This window comes from Rhinichthys klamathensis, unplaced genomic scaffold, assembly GCF_029890125.1.
Source record: "Rhinichthys klamathensis goyatoka isolate OS25496 unplaced genomic scaffold, OSU_Roscu_1.1 h1tg000677l_1, whole genome shotgun sequence".
Classification (NCBI taxonomy): domain Eukaryota; kingdom Metazoa; phylum Chordata; class Actinopteri; order Cypriniformes; family Leuciscidae; genus Rhinichthys; species Rhinichthys klamathensis.
In genome coordinates this window covers 297501-310948 of record NW_026607109.1, presented here as the reverse complement: position 1 = coordinate 310948, position 13448 = coordinate 297501, and the positions used below count along the sequence as shown (strand labels likewise).

The window sequence follows — 13448 nt, the reverse complement described above, 5'->3', positions numbered from 1 at the left end:
AGACTAAATGTGAATGATATCTAATTTTTCTTTTGTTTTTTTACAGTATTCAGGGTTCCCACACCTTGGTTAACTTCAAATTCAAGGACCTTTCAAGGACTTTCCAGGTCCAAAACCCTCAAATTCAAGGACTTAAAGCAACACTAAGGGCGTTTTCACACCTGAAAGTCCGCACCAAGGTCCGAACCAAAGTTCACGTTTTGATACATTTTATACTTTTAGAAAGTTTTGGTTTGGTTTCACACTGCAATTATGTGAGTGATTATTAACTTTACTAAAGAACTTTACGTGACATACGTGCGTCCTGTCGTCATCATATGTGGGCTGCATCTTGACATTGATTGGTTTGTAAATGGACGTGCGTCTGACGTCAGTGTGTTGTTGATTCGGCGGGTAACTTTGACAACATCAATGAACAGACGCATATCGTTGCAACTATATTGTTATTTTTATGGCATAATAACCTGCAGCACCAACTATACTATACACAAGGCTAGGTCAAATTCGCCATATGAACGTCCTCGTCGTGCGAACATTTTATCAAGTTGACTTCTTATGTCATCAGACCATACTTCAATTAAAAACCTCGTCTCCTCCTCTCCCCATGTGCTGCCACGGCTCATTTCTCCGGCCACCTTCTGTTTTTCCGGCTATGCGGGAGCCACCGGATCTTCCTGTAAAAGGTCTGAAAGTCCGAACCATGCAGAAATGCTTTCACACTAGAAACGAACCAAGCCTTTGTTCAGTTTGATCCGGACCGAGACTACCTCTTTTCGTCGGACCAAATTTAATCTGTTTGGTCTGGACCGTGGTCCGGGGGAGCGTTCACACCTGTCATTTTGATTCGGACCACACTGAAAAGTCAGAAAGTCCGGACCAAACAAGGTAGGTGTGAAAGGGCCCTAAGTAAGATTTTTTAACTTAAAAAAATGTTTCCAAAATGGTTTCAGTGGTTCATCAAGTCGTAACAGGGTGAAAGGCACTTCTGGATTCGCTTTGCGGTCCTATATCTGCTATAACCACGCTATGTGAGATTGCCAGATCGGGTCGCGTTTCTGTAGTTCTAATGGGACATAAGAAAACTACAAATTTGACTTGCTATACGTCAAGCGTTACAATAGTCATTATTTTGTTTTTCTTCGTTTCTGAAGTCGCAATACATCATACTTTCATGAAATCATGCAACATACTCTACCTTGTCTGTGGACATCGTTCATTCCAAAGCTGGTGCCGGATAAACAGCTAGCGTGCGCGTGCGACAGTCGGCTGCGCTAGGCTAAATTATTTACAACAGCGGTAATGGACAATTCCGCTTCCAACCTGTAGGGCGACCGCAGAGGAAAAGTTACTTTGTGTTGTGTTTAATGTGGGGATGATCACATTAATGTGGGGACGATCGTAGTAGTGCGCGCGATGACGTTCACGCGCACACAAAACTACCACGATCGTACCTCAACGTTTGTTGTTGAACACAACAAATGTGTCCCCACATTAAACACAACACAAAGTACCTCACGCGGGAAACACTTAACCTAATTCGTAAATGCGAGTAACTAACGTAAATCAAGCAAGCTAGAATGCATAGGCCACGAAGTGTTTGTAAAATAACCCTTTCATCCGATCGGAGGGAATAATATGCACAAAATAAATTCAAGCACTTTCAAGGACCTGTATATCGATGCGTGTTTATTTTCCAAAACTTTCCAGGGCCTTGAATTTTTTTTCTTTTCGGATTCACAAATTTTCAAGGATTTCAAGGACCAGTGGGAAGAACCCGGAGCATTGGAATCGAAACTAGGAATCGATAAGAATCAATAAGCAGAATCAAAATCGTTAAAATGAAACCGATACCCAACCCTAATGTTTCATCACATCATAAAGATCAATGCAGAAGAGTGCAGTTTATATCAGTCTGCTGTTTTACCGTTGAACGCACTGCATGTCACGCATATGGTTTTCTTCCTGCATTTGTCAGAAATCTTCTTCTTGAGGCCGCGCTTCTGCAGATACGCCAGTCCGGGTCTGCGCAGGTAATCCAGAAACTGAAGCTTTTCCTCTTTGGCCAGAAGGATGTGAGAACACGTCTTACAGACCATCTGCGTGAACACGAATATAAATAAGATGTGCATAACTGTAATAATAGGTCAATAATATAAAATAACAAACACTAGCAATATAGATACTAATAATTAGGGGTGTAACGGTACATGTATTCGTATTGAACCGTTTCGGTTCGAGGCTTCCGGTTCGGTACGCATACAAACCGAACGATTCCTAGGACCATTTTTCCTGCCGACAAAATTCGCGCTGGCGCGATCACCACAACGTTGCGCAACATCAAATGGCAAGCGGAATGAAAGCGGAACGAAACTGCGCTACTCATTATATTGTGCTTCACGGATCGTTGATCAGTTCGGACCAGCAACATCTGTGCAGCGCGAGCCGATCTCGATCAAGCGACACTGTAACTACACAGCGCTAAGATCCAGTGAAGAAAACATTTGAATTCGCCACTGAAGTAATAACATCGCTGCGAGATCTACTGAGAAGGATTCACATTTCTCCGTTATTAACCGTAGATCTCTATTAGATCAAACAGCGCTGACGTGGAAACCAGGAGAAACATTGTGCCGTGAATGAACTAGTAATACTTTACGTCCACAGACCAGCAACATTCACCATGGATTTAATATAGTAACAACACTAACTGTAACCAGTTTGGCTGGAATAGTGAAATGCTTTCAAGTACCTCACACATCTTTTTCCAGCACTTCAAAACTCAAATATTATATAAATAAATATATGAAGAGTTCAGATGCAAAAGCCTCTAAATGCCATTTGAAATTTTCTTCTAGAATGATCATTTTTATGAAGCTTGTATATTTAAGTTCAGTAATTTCACTCAAATGACAATTAATAGGTAATCTTCATTGCCATTTAAGTGAAATTACTGAACTTAAATATACAAGCTTGATAAAAATGATCATTCTAGAAGAAAATTTTAAATGGCTTTTGCATCTGAACTCTTCATATATTTAAATGTTATTTTTAATGTGATGATGACCAAAACATTATTTGTTCATCCTTCAAAGATGACACCCATTTATAGACCTGAAAGTTTCAAGATGTAGGAAAACTCACACTTATTTAAAAAATATTTTTTCTTTTAACAAATTCTGTGGCATTTCTTACTTTTTGCTGTATCGAAAACGTACCGAACCGTGACTTTAAAACCGAGGTACGTACCGAACCGTGATTTTTGTGTACCGTTACACCCCTACTAATAATATAAAAATACGGTGACGCTATAGTAGTTTAGGGTCCAATTCTCACTATTAAGTGGTTGCTTATTAGCATGCATATTACTAGGATATTAGTACTAATAAAGCACATAATGCCATATTCTGCATGATCATAATCTACATCCCTTAATCCTATAATACTTCAACTTAACAACTATTAATAAGAAGTAATTAGGAGTTTATTGAGGAAAAAGTCATAGTTAATAGTGAGAATTGGACCATTATCTAAAGTGTGACTAAAAATACAATATAATTCATAATAAAATAGATATATGTAATATAATTAAGTAAAAATAATTTAATAATTATCTTTATTATTATGATTTATATTGTATTATATTATAATATAATACATATTAAATTGTATGTAATATAATGTAATTTTTTAACCATAATATTTATAATGTATTATATATTATTTAGTCACAGTTTTATAGCATTTTATATTATTGAGCCTTATTACAAGTTATATATTATTGCACCAAATTATACATTTATTCTATTTATACAATATTATGTATTATATGATTATTTCTTACATTTATAATTTATATATATTTTTATTATTATTACAATTTATACTGTATTTTTCAATACTTATAAGTCAATAATATACAATAATTTATAATACAGTACATATTTTATTTATATTTATAGTTATTTATGTTATTACTTTTTCTACACCTCTAGGTCAATATATACAATATTTTATAATATAATATAAATAAGCTAGTATATATGATTTATATAATAATATTTGTTTATTTTTTTAAATAATACTTTATTTTGACTTAATATTGTTATATTATCATGCAAACTTAAAAAATATTAGACAAAAGGATGTATTATATGTGTTAAATGCAATATTGAATATCTGACCGTAAACCCAGAGCAAAACACTGTGCGCTTATAGACACGTTATGATGATCTCACCTGTAGGATCCCAACAATAGCTTTGAAGTATCCGACGTGAAAGCAGGGCAGCTCCAGATCCAGATACCCATAGTGTCCGAGACAGTCCGCGAGGTTCTTCCCGCAGGTTTCACACGGCCTGTCCTTCTCGCTGGTTCCCTGAACACATGATGAGATGATCAAGCCTCGGTTAATCATCTAACAAACCCTTTTTTCTGCTGTATTAAAGGGTTAGTTCACCCAAAAATGAAAATGATGTCATTAATGACTCTCCCTCATGTCGCTCCAAGCCCGTCAGACCTCCGTTCATCTTCAGGACACAGTTTAAGATATTTTAGATTTAGTCCGAGAGCTTTCTGTCCCTCCATTGTAAATGTGTGTACGGTATACTGTCCTTGTCCAGAAAGGAAATAAAGACATCATCAAAGTAGTCCATGTGACATCAGTGGGTTAGTTAGAGTGTGTTGAAGCATCGAAAATACATTTTGCTCCAAAAATATCAAAAACTAGGACTTTATTCAGCATTGTATTGTGTTCCGGTTCTGTTGTGGATCCGCGTTCAGTGCCGCTGCTGACGTGTGTCTGGTGTGTGTGTGTTTCTGGTGTGTGTGTGTGTGTGTGTGTATTCTGGTTCTGTTGTGGATCCGCGTTCAGTGCCGCCGCTGACGTAAGACGCTGCTGACGTGTGTCTGGTGTGTGTGTGTGTGTGTGTGTGTGTGTGTGTGTGTGTATTCCGGTTCTGTTGTGGATCCGCGTTCAGTGCCGCCGCTGACGTAAGACGCTGCTGACGTGTGTCTGGTGTGTGTGTGTGTGTGTGTGTGTGTGTATTCTGGTTCTGTTGTGGATCCGCGTTCAGTGCCGCTGCTGACGTGTGTCTGGTGTGTGTGTGTGTGTGTGTGTGTGTGTATTCTGGTTCTGTTGTGGATCCGCGTTCAGTGCCGCCGCTGACGTAAGACGCTGCTGACGTGTGTCTGGTGTGTGTGTGTGTGTGTGTGTGTATTCCGGTTCTGTTGTGGATCCGCGTTCAGTGACGCTGCTGACGTAAGACGCTGCTGACGTGTGTCTGGTGTGTGTGTGTGTGTGTGTGTGTTCTGGTTCTGTTGTGGATCCGCGTTCAGTGCCGCTGCTGACGTAAGACGCTGCTGACGTGTGTCTGGTGTGTGTGTGTGTGTGTGTGTGTGTATTCTGGTTCTGTTGTGGATCCGCGTTCAGTGCCGCTGCTGACGTAAGACGCTGCTGACGTGTGTCTGGTGTGTGTGTGTGTGTGTGTGTGACGTAAGACGCTGCTGACGTGTGTCTGGTGTGTGTGTGTGTGTGTGTCTAGTGCGCCCGAGCTTCGTTTACAGTCTGAGGGAGACGCACGCTGGAAACAAAACAATCTTCACAAACATGTCTAAGGATTTCCACACAGAGGAAGACTTGCATTTTTTTGCCCAGCCATATTTATTTGAACCCGAACACACACACACACCAGACACACACACACACACACACACCAGACACACGTCAGCAGCGTCTTACGTCAGCAGCGGCACTGAACGCGGATCCACAACAGAACCCGAATACACACACACACACACACACACACCAGACACACGTCAGCGGCGGCACTGAACGCGGATCCACAACAGAACCAGAATACACACACACACACACACACACACCAGACACACGTCAGCAGCGTCTTACGTCAGCAGCGGCACTGAACGCGGATCCACAACAGAACCAGAACACACACACACACACACACACACACACACACCAGACACACGTCAGCAGCGTCTTACGTCAGCAGCGGCACTGAACGCGGATCCACAACAGAACCAGAACACACACACACACACACACACACACACACACACACACACACACACACACACCAGACACACGTCAGCAGCGTCTTACGTCAGCAGCGGCACTGAACGCGGATCCACAACAGAACCGGAAGACAATACAATGCTGAATAAAGTCCTAGTTTTTGGAGCAAAATGTATTTTCGATGCTTCAACACACTCTAACTAACCCACTGATGTCACATGGACTACTTTGATGATGTCTTTATCTCCTTTCTGGACAAGGACAGTATACCGTACACACATGTACAATGGAGGGACAGAAAGCTCTCGGACTAAATCTAAAATATCTTAAACTGTGTTCTGAAGATGAACGGAGGTCTGACGGGCTTGGAGCGACATGAGGGAGAGTCATTAATGACATCATTTTCATTTTTGGGTGAACTAACCCTTTAAGAGTGTAGTGTGTGTGTGTCAGTGGTGTCACCTCACCATGCGGTGGTCCAGGACTCCATACTGCAGTGGTGTGTGGCTGGTGTCCTGGCTGTACAGGTTCTTGCTGACCACCTGAATATGAGCCTGTTGTCTCATCTGTTCTGCTGATTTCATGCCAAAATGGATGTGACTTCTGATAAAGCCAGAGAAACAAACATCATTATTACTCATAACATGCATGAACAACTTTTACATGCAAAGTTATACACAGTCAGACAAACAGACAGTTCAACAGACAGACAGCTGACATGTTATTTGTGTGTAAAGTTCTGATGAAACGTGTTTATCCTGCATGCAACCCACACACTTACATCTTTTTGGCCACATCCGTCTCTCTAAACTGCTCCTTCACCATGACTGCGGCGCGTTCACGCAGCCAGCGTGTGAATTCAGTGAAATTAATATAATTATGGTGATATATGCGTACACTGCAGCGTTTAATGAAGGTCTCGTCTGATCATCCTGCCACATGCAGCACTGCTTGCTTTGACGTCGCTGCGTGCGCGTCCATGAGTGTCTCATGAAGACTGAGCGCGTCACCGCCGGCGTCTCATCTGCACACAGCGACACCTGGCGACGGGGAGCGCTCTGAAAAATACATTCTTATTCGAAGTATTGTTAAAAAATGTATATTTGGATCAGAAGCAGTTACATTTGAATGAGTGTGAATTATATACATTTCGGAGGTTATTTCTGTATGTTTTGAAAGGTTTTACGCGACGTGGTAGTGGACGTTTGCATTTTTAGACACGGCCACTAGATGTCACTGCTCTTTAATTTATAAACCGAAAGATACAGTACATGAACATTTTAGAATTATTTTCTGAGACTAATGATGAGCAGCGGAATGCCTAGGAGATGTTATTAATTTATTAAAGTATCTGATTTGCGTAAACAAACTCTGTTTGACACTAATGAACACATGCAGCCTGCAATTCTGTAGTAAAATCGACAAGTAATTTCACTTCATGTTCAAGAAACAGGTCTTTGTGTGTTCATAATTACATTTAGTAAAATATAATTTATAAAATAGGCTACCTGAGGGTCAAATGCCCTCTCTGATATTATATCAATGAGGTAGTTCAAATGTCCTCTAAATATATAATATATTTAGTGAAATATTCTAGAGGACATTTGATCTACCTTATTTTCAGTAAAGCTGGATTACTTGGCGGTTGCCGGTGGGAAGTTTGAACGCCACTCGTTTGCCGCCAAAAAAGAAAAAGCCGTTAGTCGCTCGGGTCAAGCTCGTGTCACGACGTCTCTCTCTGGAGATGATGAATATTAAAGGCTTTTATGTTGGTCTTCAGGACTGGAAAAAGTGACTGGAAATACAGCCTTCTAACTTAATACAAGTGTATATTGCGTCAGCTTGGTTGTTCCTTCACAATGAACCACAAAGTCGCCAGCCCCTTCATCCTCTCTGTTCCCCAGCGGTGGAACAACTCGAGCTGCCAACGATCTGATGTGACCATCACAACAGTAGTGAGTGTACAACTACAAACAAAGTTATTTAAAAAAAACCTGCTCTAACTTGTAATCTATTTTATATTTGGCATAATTGGCTTTATGCACAGCTTCACTACTTCCTGAACTTCAGCCAGCCCTTTGTTTCCTGTCTGCCATTATTGGACAAACTAATTAATCCAGGTGTGCCTGGCCTCAGTAACAATAATCAGGCACACCTGGATTAATCAGTTTGTCAATAATGGCAGACAGGAAACAAAGGGCTGGCTGAAGTTCAGGAAGTAGTGAAGCTGTGCATAAAGCCTATTGGCTCTTTTGATAATGTTATGATTCAGATTCCAGCTGTTTCTATCAGTCTGCCAATAGGTGGCGCTGTTTGATTGTGTTTTGTTTACAGCAGCAGCTAGTTTTGCGTAACCGGGCCTGAGCTGGACTCGCACCTGCGTCTCTGGCATGGGAGGTTGGTGCTAACAAGGATGCTAAAGACCGCAACCACTAGCATCAGTCGCTAACGCGTTTCTTAAGGCTAGGGGAGTGAGGTTTGCATGTACAGCTCTTACTGCCCCACATCCGTTACACTCACCACCTGATGTTCGATTCTTGAATGAATCATTCTTTTGAGCCGGTTCTCAGGAAGTAACCGGTTAAGCCGGTAATACTAATCGAACCGTAGTTCCAGACTGATGACGCAAGACGCACGTAGCACGTAGCGTGTCCGACTCAAAAAGAACTGCATGAGTTGACCATACTACTATACTATTTTATCCCTTAAAACTCATCTTTGATCACCAAAATTACATATTTAAACATTTTTGTATGCCTTTTGTGCCTTAAAACAGCTTAAATGTAACTCGACACCCTTGCCTTAGTATGTGGTTCTATGGATATTCTAATAAGCCCCGCCTCCACTCACTCACTCAGCTCAGAGATCCACTCATTGACGATCACACGTTGATCTGATTGGTTACAAGGTCGTTTGTGACGTCAGAAACACCAGCGATTTCAAACCGTGTTTTTGAGACTGTCTTTGGTTCACTGCAGTTTTAAGCAGAAAATACTCAGCAATGCTGTCGACTTATGAATTTACACATGGTGTGTCTTAAAGCGTATTGAAAGACATATAAACAACATTAAAAGCTGGATTTTCACCACAGGGGGACTTTAGGATATTTATAGTCTGCATACTTCTACCCTACAAACTTGCATTTGTAAACAGAATCAAACCCTTTCAGACTATTAATTACAATTTTGTTAAAGTATAAATAATTATAATTAATTAATATATTAATTCCTCATAGAGCGTTTAAGCTTATTACGCACCAAACTCACCATCGGCCTTCAGTTCTCACTGTGCTTTGTTTTGTAATTGGACTGTAGATTTCAACAGAATGATTTCATGTTGGAGTTCAGAGTCTGACTCTGTAAATCTGTTAAAGTATTTACGCGCCCAGGCTTTTAAAAACCTTTCAAAACGCCCAGGCAAGCAGCATCTCTGTATTACAGTGTTAAAAGCATAGACTGTAAAAAATAGGTTAAAAGCTGAAGGATCATCTGATGCTGTATAGACAGAGGAAGCCAATGGGATCCAGCAGAGAGACTCAAATATGTTTTCAGTGTGGAATAATTCAATCTCCATAACATGAACGTGCAATGATTTATTTATCTGTAGTTTGTTTATGGCGTCTGTGGAGATTTAGGAAGAGTTAGTTAAGTTAACAGCTCACATGCCGAGTCTCATTACTGTAAAGTGCTTTTATCCACCATCATCGTGTAGTGATTCATTGTAAACGCATTTTAAAACTGTGTATAAGGAGAATGTTTTAAGGCTGGTTTTTCATACTTGGTTGTTGGTTTTCAAGAGCCTTGTTTAGGTTTGATCTTTGTGCAAATCCTGTTCTGAGGACGAAATGATGAATAAATAAAATATGTGTTGTGAGCATGTGCATATAATGACGTGTGTGTGTGTGTGTGTGTGTGTGTGTGTGTGTGTGTGTGTGTGTGTGTGTGTGTGTGTGTGTGTGTGTGTGTGTGTAGAAATGAGTCAGTAATGGACACGCCGAGTTGAACAAGAGGTCAGAAATATGAAATGCAGAGGATGGTTATAAAACGTCTTTTATCAGGAGAGCACAGACCATCTGACCATTACTGCTCCATCACAATACCCTGTGTGTGTGTGTGTGTGTGTGTGTGTGTGTGTGTGTGTGTGTGTGTGTGTGTGTGTGTGTGTGTGTGTGTGTGTGTAAAGTAACTAATGATGTTTTCAGACAGCAATACAGTCACATGCTGCATGCATCAACACACACACAAAAAAGTATTGTAGTCTTTTCCAATAAATAGAGCAGCAAATACTTAAGAAGCAAATTTGATAAAATTAGGTTTTTGTACACTAGACATTTAATTTTTATATGGCACAAGTCAATATATAAAAATAATATTTAAGACATTATTAATACAGTATTTTTAATACAAGAAGCTGCTTTGAAACGATGTGCATGGGAAAATAACTATTTTAGTATAAATAGTTTAAATTAATTAACTTTAATTTTAATAAACAATAATTAATTTAAAATTAAAATAATAGGAATTTGATTTTTTTGCTGCTTTTTTAAACACATTTTGATGCTGTTGCACAAAACATGCTTGTATTTTTGTTATGCATCATGATTACAGAACATGCATTCAAGTATATATATCACAAGACATGATCTAGACACCTGTGTGTGTTCAGCTAATGTCATTACTGAAGGACACCAATCCTGTCCAGCAGATTAAGGTCAGTGTGTGAAGAGTCAGTGGCATATGTTATAGCGTTTAAGCTTTAGTTAGTGTGTGTTAATCTGCAACCGTTGTGTGTCCTGAAGATGAAGAACCCGAGACGGGAGAGCAGGAGAATCACTCGGATTTATGCTTAATTAAAATAATCATATATAAATGCGTCATGTCAATGTTCATTATACTAGTGATTATTAGAATGTAATTAGGGTTCATAAAGGAAATCTACTTTGGATAGTATAAATTACTGCACATAGTAAACTAAACACACACAGGATGTGAATTTTCTGTATAAATTGAATATAACAATTGCAACTGCTTCACTCACTTACCATATAAAAACAATATGATGCAGTATTCAGTATGTACTAGTAAGCTAGTATTCAGTATGGCTGAGGCGTTTAGAAATACACTGTAAAAAAAATTTGTAGAAATTACAGTATTACTGGCAGCTGCTTGCCAGTAACTTACTGTAGTTTTAAATTGATGTTATTTACTGGCAACAGTTTGTTCAAAGTTAAATGAACATTAAACATTAACAAGTCTTTATCTTTACAGAATAATGAGTGTCTATTCATTTCCTTACAATGATCTAACTATCAACTGTTGCATTACTCTTAATGCAGAGACACACAATCTTCCATGTTTACAGTAAATCATGAAAGTTTCAAGATAACGAGATTCATTGTCACCAATTAGCGTGGAGCATGAACCAATTAGACTACAATACCCATGGATGTAGACTAATATTTAATATTTTTGCTTTGATTCCAATAAACCTGTGTTGTGATTGTACTGTAGTGTTTTGCATCAATATATTACACAATGATTCCACTATGTGTGTATTCTCTCTACGACTGCAGTGCTTGTACAGAGATGTGTTTACTGTACATGTAGTGCCATAATGAAATGTTTGTACGAACAATGACACAGTGAAACTATCGGTCGCTTGTGTGTGAGTGATCTATAGTTGTGTTTCAATGGTATTTCACAGTAAATTTGTTTTTTGAACCAATGATTGTGCAAGTGCAAGATTTCTTTAAAGATGTGAATGCACAATGCAATGTTTTGAACATTAGACAGCCTGTGTTACAAGTGTTAACCGTTGTGAGTTTTGTGTCTAGAGTTGTGAAAAATGACATCAAGGTTCTGAAAATAGCAAAAGTAGCAAAGTGACTGTAAAAAACAGTAAGTTGTGTCATATTGAACAGGTGATTTTTGTTGAATGAACAAATGATCTAAGTTTTATGTGTATTGTATCCAAGCAATTGAGAAAAGGGTTAGAGTTTTGAAAAAATGTGCATTTTGATCATTGGTTGTGAGTTTTGTGTCTAGAGTTGTGAAAAATGACATCAAGGTTCTGAAAATAGTAACAAAGTGATTGTAAAAAAACTAATATAGAGGAACAAATTTGTTTCATTCCAGTTTGTACCTTAAAGGACATGATTTGTAACCAAAAATGTACCTTTTGTTTTGTTAAACTGACGTGAATGCGCTCATTTTTTAATTTGGCAACCATAATGTCTTAAAACATCATTGGATCTGTGGTTTCTGAAGGGTCAGTGTGCAGAAGTGGTTCAGCATGTTATCTTGTCTTCTTTTTTCGTTCGGTTCAGCATCGTTATCTTCATGAGGTATGATGTCGCTCTGTCAGCAGCCAATCACAGCTCAGCATATGGAGCACCAGAGGAAGGCATCAGATTCTGTTTCCTGTGGTGTGTGTGTGTGTGTGTGTGTGACTTTATCGCTCATTAGAGCTCAGCACTCCTGCATGTGATCATATTCATAACGCCGTTTATGTTCTAGCACACGGCAATCTGTGAGATCAGGAGCTGCAGGCTATAAAAAACAGCAGAAGAGGAAACATGAGTGTGTGTTTGCATGCTATCGGCTTCAGTGTATGAGAGAGAGTTACTCTGACATTTACTTAATCGGTTCACGTGATTAAATGACCCTTTGATGAACCCACGTGTGCTCGGCCACACCTGAGCGTAACTACACAAATGTGCTTCTAAAAGTGTGTCTGCATGCAAATCATTTGTTAATCTACTGTATACGCACACTTCAGATCAAACCAAGGCATTTAAAGGGATAGTTCACCCAAAAATGAGCATTTTCTCACCGTGATTTCTTCTGTGAAACATGAAATGAGATGTTAAGCAGAATGTTTGTCATATGGAAGTTAAAGGAAGCAATAGGCTTGAAATCATGAAGTCATATTTTTGTGATACTTTATGGTGCTTTTTTGTCTGAAAGTCTGTCGTTGGATCTCATTCTGCTCTAACATCTTTGTGTACAACAAAAGAAAGAAAGCCATATGGGTTTGGAACAAAAATGCGGCCGAGTAAATGACCAAATTCTCATTTTCAGTTGTCAACCGTAATGCAAATGCACAATGGCTTGATTCGACTCGAACCAGCATTTGTGAAACCTCATGCTTGAATCCAGATAACAGTGGTGTGAACAGTTTGAACGCGTCTCACGTCTTCCGATGGGCCGAGGAAGTCGTTCGGTGTGTGTGTGTGCCTGTCCGTAACTCCCCCAGGCCCACAGGCTTGTGTGTATTTGCATATGTGAAGATAGCAGAAAGGCTGCGTGTGCAGATAAGTGGAGACGGGCAGAAATCAATGCAGATGGTGACCTTTAACACAACTCATGACCCTTATTGTTCAGTACCGTCTTTCATACACACACGTGCACACAGTGG

At 39.5% G+C, this 13448-nt stretch overlaps 1 protein-coding gene across 2 annotated transcripts in view; it reads right to left on the bottom strand.

Moving 5' to 3' along the window:
- Positions 1-7024, bottom strand: part of polr3a (polymerase (RNA) III (DNA directed) polypeptide A) — a 63694-nt gene extending 56670 nt beyond the window's left edge. For both annotated transcript variants that reach the window (XM_056241793.1, XM_056241794.1), the window contains exons 1-4: positions 6814-7024; positions 6500-6635; positions 4236-4373; positions 1925-2096 (exon numbers count right to left, since the gene is read on the bottom strand). In XM_056241793.1, the coding sequence (XP_056097768.1) occupies positions 1925-2096; positions 4236-4373; positions 6500-6635; positions 6814-6857 (490 nt within the window). In that variant the 5' untranslated portion in view covers positions 6858-7024. The remainder of the gene's footprint in view (positions 1-1924; positions 2097-4235; positions 4374-6499; positions 6636-6813) is intronic.
- Between the last annotated feature and the right edge of the window lie 6424 nt (positions 7025-13448).